Source organism: Scardinius erythrophthalmus (genome assembly GCF_964197995.2).
Source record: "Scardinius erythrophthalmus genome assembly, chromosome: 1".
In the NCBI taxonomy this organism is placed as follows: Eukaryota; Metazoa; Chordata; class Actinopteri; order Cypriniformes; family Leuciscidae; genus Scardinius; species Scardinius erythrophthalmus.
Window position 1 is genome coordinate 41,046,118 of NC_138221.1, and position 14,857 is coordinate 41,060,974.

Here is a 14,857-nt window from a genome sequence, read left to right on the forward strand (position 1 = left end):
ACCAGACAACGAAGACAGCAGCAAGTTCCTGTTCCTTGACAGTGAATTCAAAAACACTGGGGTCGCCCAGGCCGATTGGTCGACCAAAAAGATGGTGTGGATACCGTCAGAAAAGGAAGGTTTTCAGTCCGCCAGCATCAAAGAAGAGACTGAGAATGAGGTGGTGGTTGAGCTCGACAATGGACGGAAGGTGACCGTCAAAAAAGATGACATCCAGAAAATGAATCCACCAAAGTTCAACAAGGTTGAAGACATGGCTGCACTGACCTGCTTGAATGAGGCCTCAGTGCTGCACAACCTCAGGGAGAGGTATTTCTCAGGTCTCATTTATGTAAGTGCATTCAAACTTCACCTTATTCAGTTGGTAGAAACCACACAAGTTTTTATTCTTGATCGTATCTTTGTCATAAGTGTTTTCAAAATAGGGTACAAGTGAGGGCGTCTGCAGAAAACATCAGTGAAGAGCTATAGACAAACCTAATTTAATGTTTCTCTTTATGTAAATACATTTAACAGTGCAATAAGTAAATATTTTAATACAAAATATCCAGATTTTATATATTTTAATAAATGGTTAACTGTCTTCAGAGTCACATGATCCTTCAGAAACCATTCTAATAAACAGATTTGGAGCTCAATAAACATTTCTTATTATTATCAATGTTGAAAACAGTAGTGTTGCTCCATATTTTGTGGAAACCGTGATATATATATATATTTTTTCAGGATTCTTTGATAAATAGAAAGTTGAAATGAACAGCATTTAATTAAAATATAAATCTTTTGTAGCATTTCTTTATCTTTACTTAATAAAAGAATGAATTTCTTTAAAAAAATCTTACTGACCCCAAACGGTAGCATATGAGTCTTTATACATGACCATATATGCAGTAGGTGCCTTTATAATTTCATATGTGGGGGTCCCTTTCAAAAAGATTGAAACCCCTGATAGTATGAAACACATTTGTACCAGTTTATATAAAATATTGCAGCTTCCTGGCATATATCTTGAACATATATTTGATATTTCTATTGTTAACTCTTCAGACGTACTCAGGCCTCTTCTGTGTGGTGGTGAACCCCTATAAGATGTTGCCCATCTACTCTGAGAAGATCATTGAGATGTACAAGGGGAAGAAGCGTCATGAGGTTCCTCCCCACATCTATTCCGTTGCTGATAATGCCTATAGAAACATGCTGCAAGGTGACCACTAGTCTGAACTCACTGAATACAAACAGTTAGTAAAATGAACAGGCTTAATACTAGCAACATTCATTTTGGTCTCTCATCCAAGATACAAAAATCATGTTTTTCTTGCCACACGTAATGCTTTCTATGTTGTGTATTTGCACACAGCAATGAAGAATGAAGATGATTCATGTTTTATAGTTATTCAGTCCAGCTCAGGCAGCTGTGTATTGGAGGACGTGTGTCGGGCTCTGCGTCTCACAGGCTGCGGATTACAGCCATCAAAATTGCCATACATGGGGCCTTTCCCTTTCTCACTGAATTTTTTAACAGCTATTTTTGGAAAGAAGAGCTGAAGTTAATCTCACCCTGTACTCAATTTAGAATATGTTAGATTTTAGAGGTGGGGACCTTCAGTGAACAATTGTGGAGTTTGTGTTTAGACAGCCTGGCCCCTTGTTAATCTCGTTCAGGTTCTTAACTGTGACAATTCATGCATTTCTTGCCCTGACCTTGTACTGAGTTCAAATGTTTCTGGGTTTTTTTTTCTCCACAGAGCGTGAGGACCAGTCTATTCTCTGCACGTGAGTTCTAAATATCCAACATGTTTTATGTTTCAAATTTTATCCATTACTGTGATATTTAGAGGCCTAATAAGACGAGTTCTCTAGTGGTAAAGCATTTAGGCTCATCCACTCATTTTCACTGGCAGCCCTTCCATTGTGTATGTGAGGCACCATTCAGTAAAGATGTGGTCAGCAGATAGATTTGAAAGAATTTGCAAGCTTGAGTTTGACTGCTCAAATATCACATGGGCCATAAAATAATAGAGTTATATGCACAATATCATTATATTTGCAAACCAGTCTGATATGTAAATTATTATGCTAATGATTATGTGAAGCATGACAGCATTCTTTATGTATATTTAATAGTGGCGAGTCAGGTGCAGGCAAAACGGAAAATACCAAAAAAGTAATCCAGTACCTCGCTATTGTGGCATCATCACACAAAGGGAAGAGAGACACCGGCTCTGTGAGTTCAAATTTTGTTATCATTTAACCCACTGACATTTAATACTTCATACATTATCTGTTATGATTACAGTATTTTTGCTTATCTTCATTAATGTTGAGAATTTGAAAACACTATTAGAATAATAGTCACATCTTTGTGATAGGATAAAACTCTTCAGCACTAAACAGGGTGTTTAAATGTTTCATGGTGCAGTACATTAATGCTACTATACAGTATATATATGGGTGGTGGTTTCATTTACAGTTTGTCTATAATAGATGTGCTTCAGCATGTGCTTTGTGATTTTTAGTGGGTGTGCATTTATCAAACAAAACACAACTGTTGGATTCTCTTTTTCAATCACTGGACATCAAAGACACAATAATTAATTTAATTGCTGTCGAGACAATTCCTACAATAATTCCTAGAACCTTCAAACTGGAGTCATACTCTGCACTTTTCCATCTTAACTTAACTTATTATTTGCTTCCATTTAGCAACAAAAAGGATCCCAGTTAGCATATGTGAGTATCTGAGCTTCTTGTCATATACATTTTGGATGTCGGTGTCTTTGTCCTTGTCTCATTTTACACGTCAATCAATAAGCATTAAACATAACCAATACCTGAAATGGTATTTTACTTTCATAAATAGCACAGAATGCATACAGTTTTAATCAAAATTATTTCCCATTGCAAATCAGGTATATTGACAGAATTTCAGCTGTTTGCAATGAACAAATCAAACAAATGTAATTGAAATAGAAGACAACAAATAATTCAAGTGGTTTTCCCAAATTCAACTGAAAATGCAACTTTTAATGACACAGTCTCAAAATGATTCAACCCCCCTGAATAGAATCCCTCAAAACAGCACAAATTTGCAAAACAGGTGTTGTCTCAAGCACATCTGATGCAATAATCAAGGGCTTCATTAGTCGCACCAGATGTGCTTGAGCTAAACACATGAAATACCTGAACTGTTTTTTGAGTGTCACGTTTGACTGCATGTTAGAAATATGGCAAGTCAAAAGAATGGTCCAAAAAGTTAAGAGAAGATATCATCACCCTTCACAAACAAGGAACAGGATACAAAAATATAGCGAAGGCACTAAATGTTCTTAGAGGAACAGTTGGAAGCATAGTTTGCAAGTTCAAAGTTAAAGGAAACGTGATAACGCTACCTGGACAGGGCAGAAAAAGAAAGCTATCAACGGCTGCAACCAGATTTCTCAGAAGGCAGGTTCAGAAAAACCCTCGAATGACTGCAAAAGACCTGCAGCAAGACTTGGTGGCAACAGGCAACAGGTTTCAGCTTGCACAGGAAGTCGTGTATTAAACCATATCAGAACTCCAAGACAAAGATGTACACCACAAGAAAAGCACAAGAAAAGTTGGATCCAATTTGCTCAAAATCATATAAATAAGCCACAGATGTTTTGGATTTGTGTTCTGTGGAGCAATGAAACAAAACTTTTTGGCCCTTTGGATCAGATGTATGTCTGGATGAAGAAGAATGAAGCATATGCTGAAAAGAACACTGTCTACAGTTTAGCATGGTGGCGCTCGGTGATGCTCTGGGGCTGCTTTGCATTCTCTGGCACTGGAAACTTACAGCGTGTGGAAGGCAAGATGGATTCATTGAAGTATCAGGAAATCCTAAGAGAAAACGTCATGCCATCAATGAGGAAGCTGAAGCTTGGGAGTCATTGGACCTTCCAACAGGAAAATTATTCCAAGCATACCTCAAATTCCACTAAGGCTTGGTTGCAGAAGAAGTCCTGGAATATTCTACAGTGGCCATCACAGTCACCTGACTTGAATCCCAAAGAAAATCTCTGGTGGGATTTGAAGAAGGAATGGGCTAAGATTCCTCAGAAACGCTGCCAGAAGCTGGTGTCTGGTTATTCATCTCATTTGTAGCAGGTCATAACAGCAAAAGGATGTTCTGGTAAGTACTAAAGATGCTTGCCATGAAGGGGTTGAATAATTTTGAGACTGTGGAAGTCATTAAAAGTTGCATTTTTGTTTTGTTAAATTTGGGGAAATCACTTGAAACATTTGTTGTGTCGAGCTATTTTAATTATTTTAGTTTGATTTGTTCATTGCAAAAAGCTGTACATTTTGTCAATAAACCTGATTTGCAATGGGGGTTGAATAATTTCACTTACAATTTTACTACATAATATGTAAAGTACATTAGAATAGCTTTTTGGTATATGTTAAGCTCAGTAGTTCTTGGTTTGACAGCACTGAAGGGCAATAAATTACATTTTGTTTGTCCAGGGGGAGCTAGAGAAGCAGCTTCTGCAGGCCAATCCCATTCTGGAGGCATTTGGAAATGCAAAGACCATCAAAAATGATAATTCCTCAAGATTTGTGAGTTAATAGTTCATTGTTTTGGTATTGAATGTTTCTTGATTATCATTATAATCAACATTAGTATAAAAAACTTTTGTTTTTAACTTCTCAGGGTAAATTTATTAAAATCAACTTTGACAACACTGGCTACATCGTTGGAGCATACATTGAAACCTGTATCCTAATAAGCCCTTCCAATGAATCTTCAACTTTATGAAGAGTTTGATATCAAAATCAATTAGAACAAACATTTGTAAAAATATGCAGATTTTACACCATAAATTTAAGCACATTCATTTTCACCTTAATGTCTTAATGAATCCAGACCTCCTGGAAAAGTCTCGGTGTATCCGACAGGCCAAAATCGAAAGATCCTTCCACATCTTCTACTACATGGTGGCTGGAGCCGTGGAAAAAATGCGAGGTGAGGACCAAGAATTTCTACTTGCTGTGTATTTTTAACAACTGCCTATTAAATCGTGTGTGATTACATTCAAGAATACAGATTTCAGCAAAAAGCAGAAAATGAGTTTGTGACAGTTGGAGTGTTGTCTGCATAATTTCAGACATACTGTACCACTAGCGATCATTCTCTTCCACAGACGAGCTCTTGCTAGAAGACTTTGGTAACTACCGTTTCCTGGTGGCTGGGCACGTGCAGGTACAAAACCAGCAAGATGATGAGATGTTGGTTGAGACTCTGGAGGCCATGGAGGTCCTGGGCTTCAGTGAGGAGGAAAGAATGGGTATTTAACTAAACTTTGCCAATTATAACATTACCTCCAATCTTTTCGTGCTGTTTTACATGAAGTGTTGCGTTTCTTTTAGGCATGTTGAAAGTATGTTCTACTGTGCTGCAGCTAGGGAACATTGAGTTCAAAGCAGAGAAAAACCAGGAGCAGGCCAGCATGCCAGACAACACAGGTAAACAATCACAGGATTAATCTGTAATGTTGCTCTTATCCTTTACCAGGCTGAAACACAATGCTTATATGTTGTGTTTAATGTATCCACCAGCTGCACAGAAAGTGTGCCATCTGCAGGGGATTAATGTGATTGACTTCACCAAAGCCATCCTCACTCCTCGCATTAAAGTAGGGCGAGAGTTGGTACAGAAGGCACAGACCAAAGAACAGGTGCATTAACACACTGTGGCTGTCTACATTAACCCGGATACAGTTGAAAATGGCGTTTCAAAACACTCTCCGCCCACACTAACATTTTCCTAAAGATTCTTGTCCACGCTGATACGTCAGAAAAAGCTTGAATCATTTTACTGTGCATGTGTAAAATGTAATAAAAGCTCCCTGAGATGTTACAGAGAGACCAGACATAATAAAGCGGTCACCCTATTCTTCAGGCACGATCATATCATTATCAAAGTATTTCACCACTTGTCACTTGTGACTTGTACCAGGTCACACTCAAACGGCATTCCACGTCTGGTCTAAAACACAATTCCACTCATGTTTTGACACAGGACAGCAATTGCGAGTAAATTTTCTGAACAAAGTAATATTTATCTTGAGCAACACTGCCAGTATTACCATAGTTATAATACATTACTGTTATAGGATCATGTGACTAGATATTTTACTTGTTCTGTTTGGGTATTGTAATTATACTATAATAATGTACATACTAGTAATCAAAAATATAGTAACACTTTAGTTTATGGTCCAATTCTCACTATAAACTAGTTGCTTATTTGCATGCATTTTACTAGGATATTGCCTGTTAACATATTAATGCCTTATTCTGCATGACCATATTCTTCATCCCTTAATCCTACCCAATACCTAAACTTAACAACTACCTTACTTATTATTAATTAACAGTAGTTTGAGGCAAAAGACATAGTTAATTGTTAATTAACTGTGAGAATTGGACCCTAATCTAAAGTGTGAACAAAAAGACAATTATTTGTGAAATGGTAATACAAAAGATGGACACATTTTTGTAATATATATGTGAATTTATATGATATAATAATATGTCCATTTATCAGGCTGACTTTGCAGTTGAAGCCTTGGCCAAGGCCATGTATGATCGTCTGTTTCGCTGGATCTTGGCACGTGTCAACAAGGCTCTAGATAAGACAAAGCGCCAGGGAGCCTCTTTTCTGGGAATCTTAGACATAGCTGGGTTTGAGATTTTTGAGGTGAGTCTGACATGGTAAAAGTCTTATAAAACCCAAACATGAACTTTCAAAACTTGAGGCTTTCATTCCCCCCACCCCCCCTTTCTCCCAGGATAACTCATTTGAGCAGCTGTGCATCAACTACACCAATGAGAAACTGCAACAGCTCTTCAATCACACAATGTTCGTCCTGGAGCAGGAGGAGTACAAGAAGGAAGGCATTGAGTGGAATTTTATTGACTTTGGCCTGGACCTCCAGCCCTGCATTGAGCTCATTGAGAGACCAGTCAGTTTATTAACAACACCATTCATAGATTTTAAGTGTAAGCTAATAATCTTTGATCACCTGTAAAAGTTACTCAGTTGTGTCATTTCTTTTGGTTCTCCCTTATAGAACAATCCTCCAGGTATCCTAGCTCTGCTAGACGAGGAGTGCTGGTTTCCGAAGGCAACCGATGTTTCTTTTGTCGAAAAACTCACAAACACCCACTCAAGCCACTGCAAATTCTCCAAACCCAAAAATCTAAAGGAGAAGACTTTCTTTACGGTGCAACACTATGCTGGCAAGGTACTGTTTTCAAAAACTATCTATCTATCTATCTATCTATCTATCTGAACAGAGCAATTGTAAAGCAGCAGTAGAAGTGCTTAACATGAGACCATTATGGGGAAAAAATATATAGTTATGACTAATCTAATAGTATGTTTAATTTGAATTAGGTGGATTATAATGGCACATCTTGGTTGACAAAAAACATGGACCCACTCAATGACAATGTTACAGCCCTACTGAGTAACTCTTCCAGTGCTTTTGTGCAGGATGTCTGGAAGGAGGGTGAGTCTTTGTTGGGAAAAATAGGCCTACTAACATGATTCACATCTGTTTGTCTGTTTAAGCAGAAAGAGAATAATGTATGCTCTATAAAGGAAGCTTTACATTTCTCACATGATTTTAAATCGCATTTTGAAAGAAATCCCTTTGTTCCCATATAGTGGACCGTGTGGTGGGTTTGGAAACCATGGCTAAAATAGCTAAGTCTGATAGCGCAGGTCCTACTGCTTCCAAGTCCAAGAAAGGCATGTTCCGCACCGTAGGACAGCTGTATAAAGAGTCTCTTGGCAAGCTCATGACGACTCTCCATAACACTCAACCAAACTTTGTACGCTGCATCATTCCCAACCACGAAAAAAGGGTATGCCACAGCAAATATCATAATATTGATATTCAAATCTGTATTTACTGGTACAACTAAATAATGTAGACAAGAGCAGCTTTCAAGTGATTTGTGTGTAATATGGGATTCAAACATGGATTATCATCTTTATGCCGAGAGTATGCTTTAAACTAGTAATATATTTAATCCAGTTAAAAGTTCAGAAGTATAGTAAGTAAAAATTAAAAGAGAATTTTATATATACAGTAAAAGTAATGGAAAAATAGAGTCTGTTTTTCACTGTTTTTGTCTTAAGGCTGGCAAGATAGATGCCAACCTGGTTCTTGAGCAGCTGAGCTGTAATGGTGTACTGGAAGGGATCCGCATCTGTCGCCAGGGCTTCCCCAATCGCATCGTCTTTCATGAGTTCCGCCAGCGGTGAGTAATTTCTGAAACACATGCTTGATCATTTCAAATATAGAGTTCGTACATTTGGATGTTTCTAATGAAGCAGAATATCGATTAAAATTATTGATCATTTTCTAGCTATGAGGTCCTAGCTGCAGGCGCTATTCCTAAAGGGTTCATGGATGGAAAACAAGCCAGTACCCTTATGGTGAGTTGAGCAAATATCTTCTTATTCTGTACTTACATTTTTTATAACCTATCGTACCTTTATGACAACTTCTTCCTACTTTTTAATCATCAGATCAAACATCTAGACTTGGACCCCAACCTGTACCGGATTGGTCTGAGCAAGATATTTTTCCGTACAGGAGTGTTGGCACAGCTGGAGGAAGAACGTGACCTGAAACTGACCATTATCATAATTGCCTTTCAGGCCCAGGCCCGTGGCTTTCTTAGCAGAAAGTGAGTTCTTGCAAAATAATTGCACACCGTCTACCTTTGAATCTTCATGCACTGTATTTACCTAAAATCCAAATTTTACAGGGCATTCAGCAGGAAACAAAAGCAGCTAACAGCCATGAAAGTGATTCAGAGGAACTGCGCTGTTTATCTGACACTCAGGAACTGGCAGTGGTGGAGACTTTTCACTAAAGTGCGTGCAAAACAGAACATCACATATCCATGTAAATTTAAATACCATTGTGGTCACTTTGTGATCAATTTACACTTTCGTTTAGGTCAAACCCCTGCTTCAGGTGACTCGTCAAGACGAGGAGATGAATCAAAAGGAGGAGGAGCTTCAGAGAGCCAAAGAAATTGCCCAGAAGTCTGAAACTGAACTAAAGGAGATCACACAGAAACACAGCCAGGTACAAGAGCGGAAGCATATGTGATCCAAACTCAACTACGATGCAACATTCATTCATCCTGATTCACGAATGACTGGAATGTGTATGTGTATTTTATGTTTAATAGGTGGTGGAGGAGAGGAACCAGCTACAGATCAAGCTCCAGGAGGAGGCGGAGCTGTATGCAGAATCTGAGGAGGTGAGAATACGGCTGGAGGCTAAGAAGCAAGAGCTGGAGGACGTGCTGCATGAGATGGAGGCTCGACTTGAAGAGGAGGAGGAGCGAAGCCAAGTCGTTCAGCAAGAGAAGGCGAATTTGCAACAGCAACTCAAGGTTGAGCAGTGATCAATTATCACAGACTAATTAACAAGTGGAATAACAATAATGACACTGTAATTTGTCACAAAAATAAGATTGTTATAATCTTATTGAAAATAGTTTTTTTTTTTTCTTTTTTTTCTATATTTTCTCTCTCATAAGATTTGGGTAAAGAAAATAAGAAACCTGTACTCATCTTTTGCTATGTGTAGGATTTAGAGAACCAACTGTCTAAAGAAGAAGATGCCAGACAGAAGCTTCAACTGGAAAGTGGCGCTACGGATGGGAAGATTAAGAAACTTGAGGAAGATCTCCTCATTGTGGAGGATCAAAACAGCAAGTTGCAGAAGGTTTGACCAGATGATTATTTGGATCATTATACTTGTTTTTTTTTGGTGAAAAACGAATATCAGATCTGAGTAATGGCTGCTGCTTCTGTGTATTTAGGAGAAGCAACAGTTGGAGGATCGGTTAGCTGACTTTTGCTCCAACCTTGCTGAGGAGGAAGAAAAATCCAACAATTTGGCTAAGCTGAAGGCTAAACATGAATCTATGATTTCAGATCTTGAAGGTTTTTCATGGTCACTTTGAATCTGTCAAATCAAATAATGTAGTAAACACTGTCAAGCAGTATTCTGTGTGTCTATACAGTTCGAATGAAGAAGGAAGAAAAGAGTCGACAGGACGTAGAGAAAGCCAAACGTAAACTGGAGACTGAGTATAATGATGTACAGGAACAACTAAAGGACCTGCAGACCCAGATAGCAGAGTTCAAGACGCAACAAGCCAGAAGTGAAGGGGAAATTCAGGAACTTCAAGCATGGTATATTGTTACATCATAAATGACTGTTTAAAGACATTGCATTACTGCTCATTGTAAATTGTAACCAGACCATCTGTATATTGACCAGCGTGGAACAAGAATCAGCTCAGAAGAGCAATGCTCTGAAAAAGATACGGGAAATGGAAGGATTTGTCTCAGAGCTTCAAGATGAACTTGATGCTGGACAGGATGCTTGTAGAAAGTCAGAAAAGGCCAGAAAGGAGCTGGAAGAAGAGCTGTCGGCCTTGAGGACTGAACTGGAGGACACACTAGACACCACTGCAGTGCAACAAGAGCTACGGTGATTTTCAAATAGTCATTTATTTCCTTTTTACCATTTACAAATCAAGATATGATAGACTAGATCTTAGTATCTTTCTTGGACAGGGCTAAAAGAGAGCAGGAGGTGGCCATGCTGAAAAAGTTGATAGAAGATGAAGGCCGAAGCCATGAGGCTCAAGTGCAAGAAATGAAACAAAAACATGCTCAGGCTGTTAATGAACTTAGCGAACAGCTAGAGCAATCCAAAAGGGTAAGAAAACTGCTTAACGTTGACATATAACTTAAGACAATTGCAGTGCACAGACAATAACTGTTTTGGTACTTTTAACATTGTTAATACAGTTTTCTATCTCATATTGGTTTCTTCGTTTGTAAATCCTTTGGATATAAGGGTCTGCAAAATGATTAAAGGTAAATACATTTCTATTTCCGAAACTGAACCTGAAACACAGGCCAAGGCCAGTCTGGAGAAGGCGAAACAGGCTCTAGATAAGGAGGTTGTAGATCTGAATGGAGACCTTCGCTCGGTGGGCAATGCAAAGCAGGATGTGGAACAGAAGAAGAAGAAGGTGGAGAACCAGCTTGCTGACCTTCAGACTCGCTTCAATGACAGCGAGAGGAAGAGGGAAGAGCTTGGAGATGCAGTGTCTAAACTGACTGTGCGTTTTATTCCTTCATTCTCTGAATAAACACTTTGAAAATATTACTATAGAAACAATGCAAGGTTTCTGTACAGAACTTCCTGATGGATGTCTTTTGTACAATCTCTCAGATGGAGTATAACAATGTGAATAGCATCCTCAATGAGGCAGAGGGCAAGAACATCAAGCTGAGTAAGGATGTTGCCAGCCTCAACTCACAGCTCAAGGATACACAGGTTGTATTATCAAATTTTTTATTTCTATTTTATTGTCAGATAAGATACAAAAAAACAAACAAATAGAAAGTCAAATAAAGCAAGATATTTTACACATATTTATAACATTTTTATTTTTCACTTAAATGCTTCTTTTACATGAAAATATATAGCTGCCTTCATATTTTGGGAAGGGGGTCATCATAATTGGGGTTTAAAAAAGCCCCAGATCTAAAGAATTATGACAGCCATCAAGTTGTAATACCTATTTTGAGAAGCACTTGACACTTAATGTTTAGTCTGTCTGCCTATTTAGGAGTTACTTGGTGAGGAGACCCGTCAAAAACTTAATTTTTCCACTCGGCTACGTCAAATGGAGGATGAACGAAACAGTCTGCTGGAACAAATGGAGGAAGAGGCAGAAGCCAGAAGGAACGTGGAGAGACAGGTCTCCAGCCTTAACACGCAGGTCAGTCTTGCATAATTGCAAATAACACCAAGATAATTTCATAAAGCATCTCTGCATATGGCAATCAGTTGTGCCAAAATAAAAATGTACAAATGAAGGAGTTTAAATAAGTTTGTTTCTGCTATAGTTGTCAGATGCAAAGAAGAAGTTGGATGAGTACTCCAGCAATTTCCATATGCTTGAAGAAAGCAAGAGACGAATACAGAGGGATCTGGAGGCCACAAATGGAGAGTTCGAAGAGAAAACTGCAGCCTATGACAAGCTGGAGAAGAACAAGAATCATCTTCAGCAAGAGTTGGAGGATGTGCTTGTGGACCTGGACAACCAGAGACAGCTGGTTTCAAATCTAGAGAAGAAACAACGGAAATTTGACCAGGTTTCACTTCTGTATTTCAACTAATTTGTTCTAAATTCCACAGTAGAATTTCTGCAACTTAATTTTTTTTTTCCTCATTAAGATGCTTTCTGACGAGAAAACCATCTCCAGCAAGTATGCTCAAGAGCGTGATAGTGCAGAGGCAGAGGCACGGGAGAAGGAGACCAAATGTTTGGTCCTGAATCGAGCACTGGAAGAATCCCAGAGTTCCTTAAGAGAATTAGAGAAACTTAATAAGGCACTTCGGACTGAGATGGAAGATCTGATCAGTTCAAAGGATGACGTGGGCAGAAATGTGAGTTGTGATTTATAGTAACATGGAAGTTGGACAGTAGTTCTTAATCAACTTAGAGATGCTGTTGTCTGAAATTAGATTACTAAAGGTTGCATATACTATGAAAGGTCCATGAGCTGGAGAAGGCCAAACGTGGATTGGAGGCTCAAGTGGAAGAGATGACAATTCAGATGGAGGAACTTGAGGATGAATTACAGACTGCAGAGGATGCTAAACTCCATCTGGAAGTCAATATGCAGGCCTTCAAAGTCCAATTTCAAAGAGACCTGCAGGGCAGGGAGGAGCAAAATGAAGAGAAGAGGAAACAACTGCTCAAGCAGGTGAAGATGGATTTCTTTGTTTTGATTTTTGTTGATCGATGCTTTGTAGATTTTCCTGAATCTGAACTGCATGGTACTTGTTGTAGACTCATCCCCCTCCCCCAATCAGCAATAGTAATTATTCTCTTATATTTACCCACTTGGCACGCAGGTACGTGAGCTTGAGACTGAGCTAGAAGATGAGCAGAAGATGAGAACTTCACTGGCAGCTGCCAAGAAGAAACTTGAGGGGGATTTGCAGGACCTTGAAGACCAAGTTGACGCAATCAACAGGGCGAGGGACGAGGCCATTAAACAACTCCGCAAGACTCAGGTCAGAGGGTCAAACCTTCAAATTATTTTAGTTTCCCAAGCCTTTGTCAACATTCATCTATGTTAGTTGTCTTCCCCATGACAGACACAGATAAAAGATTCCCAGAGGGAGCTGGAAGATGCGCGAGCATCCCACAAGGAGGTTCTTTCTGATGCAAGAGAATATGAGAGAAAGGCCAGAGCCATGGAGACAGAAATCTTACACTTACATGAGGTATACATGATATCAAGTGGTTGATGGAAATGAGTTTAAATATCTTGCCATACAACTGTAATGTCAATGCCTTTGTAGGAACTGGCTACAGCAGAGAGAGCTCGCAAACAAGCTGATAGAGAGAGAGATGAGATAGCAGGGGAGATAGCAAGCGGCTCGTTTGGAAAGTAAGTTGGGAATTAGCATTTGCAAAATGGAAAAATGATGCTTAAACTGGAATAACACCATATGCAATGATTGTCCACTGGTAGATCCGGCATGTCTGATGAGAGACGTCGCCTGGAAGCCAAGATCCAACAGTTGGAAGAGGAGCTTGATGAGGAACAGGCAAATACGGAGACGCTCAGTGAGAGACTGCGGAGAAGTGTGCAGGAGGTAATTGGGTGTTATTGTGCCATTCATCCACTTCGATGCTGTAGTGAATGTGTTCTTTCAAGGTGATACCAGACCACAGATCATTTTATCTATAACTAGGTGGATCAACTGACCAATGAGCTGCAAATTGAACGCTCCAATGCTCAGAGGAACGAGAGTGGCTGGCAGCAGATGGAGAGGCAGAACAAAGAGCTGAGGGCCAAGCTGCTGGAGATGGAGGGACAGGTCAAGTCCAAACAACGGGCCTCTGTAGCTGTCCTAGACACCAAGTTACAACAAATGGAGGATCAACTGGACCATGAGAGCAGGTGAGATCATCAGTGTTAATATAGATTTGGCTATAAAGACAGATGGATTTTCAACTAGTTTCTTTCACCAGGGAGAGACAGGCCATTGCCAAGGCCATGCGGCAGAAGGACAAGAAACTAAAGGAACTGATGAATCAGATAGAGGATGAACGAAAACAGATGGAGCAGTATAAGGACCAGGTATGAAGGATTCATGTAAAGCATTTGAGGTCCTATTTCTTCTTCATGACACTGAAAACTCTGACTGACGTCATCCACATTGTAGGCTGAGAAAGCAAATCTGCGAGCAAGGCAGCTGAAGATACAGGTGGAGGAGAGCGACGAGGAGTCTCAGCGTGCCACTGCTGCTCGCCGTAAACTTCAGAAAGAGCTGAATGAGGCCATCGAGACCAATAATGCCCTGAGCAGAGAAGTGTCTTCACTCAGGAGCAAACTCAGGTTGTTCTGCAGTGACCCCTTTCTGTAATGTATGTGAAGTCAGAATCACATTCTTTGACATCCTCCGTTTTGCGTTCTGCAGTAATGCACATTCAGAGACATAGGGTTGCACGTTTGAAGGAGGTATGTTTGGAGATGTGTGGTTTCTTATCTCCTCGTATGTTCCTCAGGCGTGGCAGTGATTCATCTTTCAGCAGTCCATTAAGGCGTAGTGGAGGCGGGAGCTTCAGAAAAGCACGCAGGAGCATGATGGAAACTTCTGAGGTGCCAGAATATCCTTCTGCTACTCCTGTGGGTCAACACGAGGAACCTCAAATGGAGCCAATCAACGGCACCCAGGATGACAACTGAAGA

At 39.6% G+C, this 14,857-nt stretch overlaps 1 protein-coding gene across 1 annotated transcript; it reads left to right on the forward strand.

Moving 5' to 3' along the window:
- Window positions 1-220: 220 nt before the first annotated feature.
- myh11b (myosin, heavy chain 11b, smooth muscle) lies at window positions 221-14,854 on the forward strand (the record flags this gene model as incomplete). The annotated part of the gene is made up of 41 exons (XM_081382586.1): window positions 221-331; window positions 1,048-1,204; window positions 1,746-1,773; window positions 2,125-2,224; window positions 2,704-2,730; window positions 4,492-4,584; window positions 4,679-4,742; window positions 4,892-4,990; window positions 5,169-5,312; window positions 5,395-5,490; window positions 5,584-5,702; window positions 6,575-6,727; window positions 6,819-6,992; window positions 7,101-7,274; window positions 7,427-7,541; window positions 7,700-7,899; window positions 8,177-8,298; window positions 8,407-8,476; window positions 8,570-8,730; window positions 8,812-8,920; window positions 9,006-9,137; window positions 9,244-9,450; window positions 9,648-9,785; window positions 9,883-10,006; window positions 10,087-10,258; window positions 10,347-10,559; window positions 10,646-10,790; window positions 10,993-11,199; window positions 11,313-11,417; window positions 11,713-11,865; window positions 11,993-12,241; window positions 12,324-12,536; window positions 12,644-12,856; window positions 13,008-13,169; window positions 13,254-13,382; window positions 13,461-13,549; window positions 13,634-13,757; window positions 13,857-14,065; window positions 14,137-14,245; window positions 14,331-14,503; window positions 14,674-14,854. The coding sequence occupies 41 exons, from the start codon at window positions 221-223 to the stop codon at window positions 14,852-14,854; spliced, it is 5,763 nt and encodes a 1,920-aa protein (XP_081238712.1).
- Window positions 14,855-14,857: the final 3 nt, after the last annotated feature.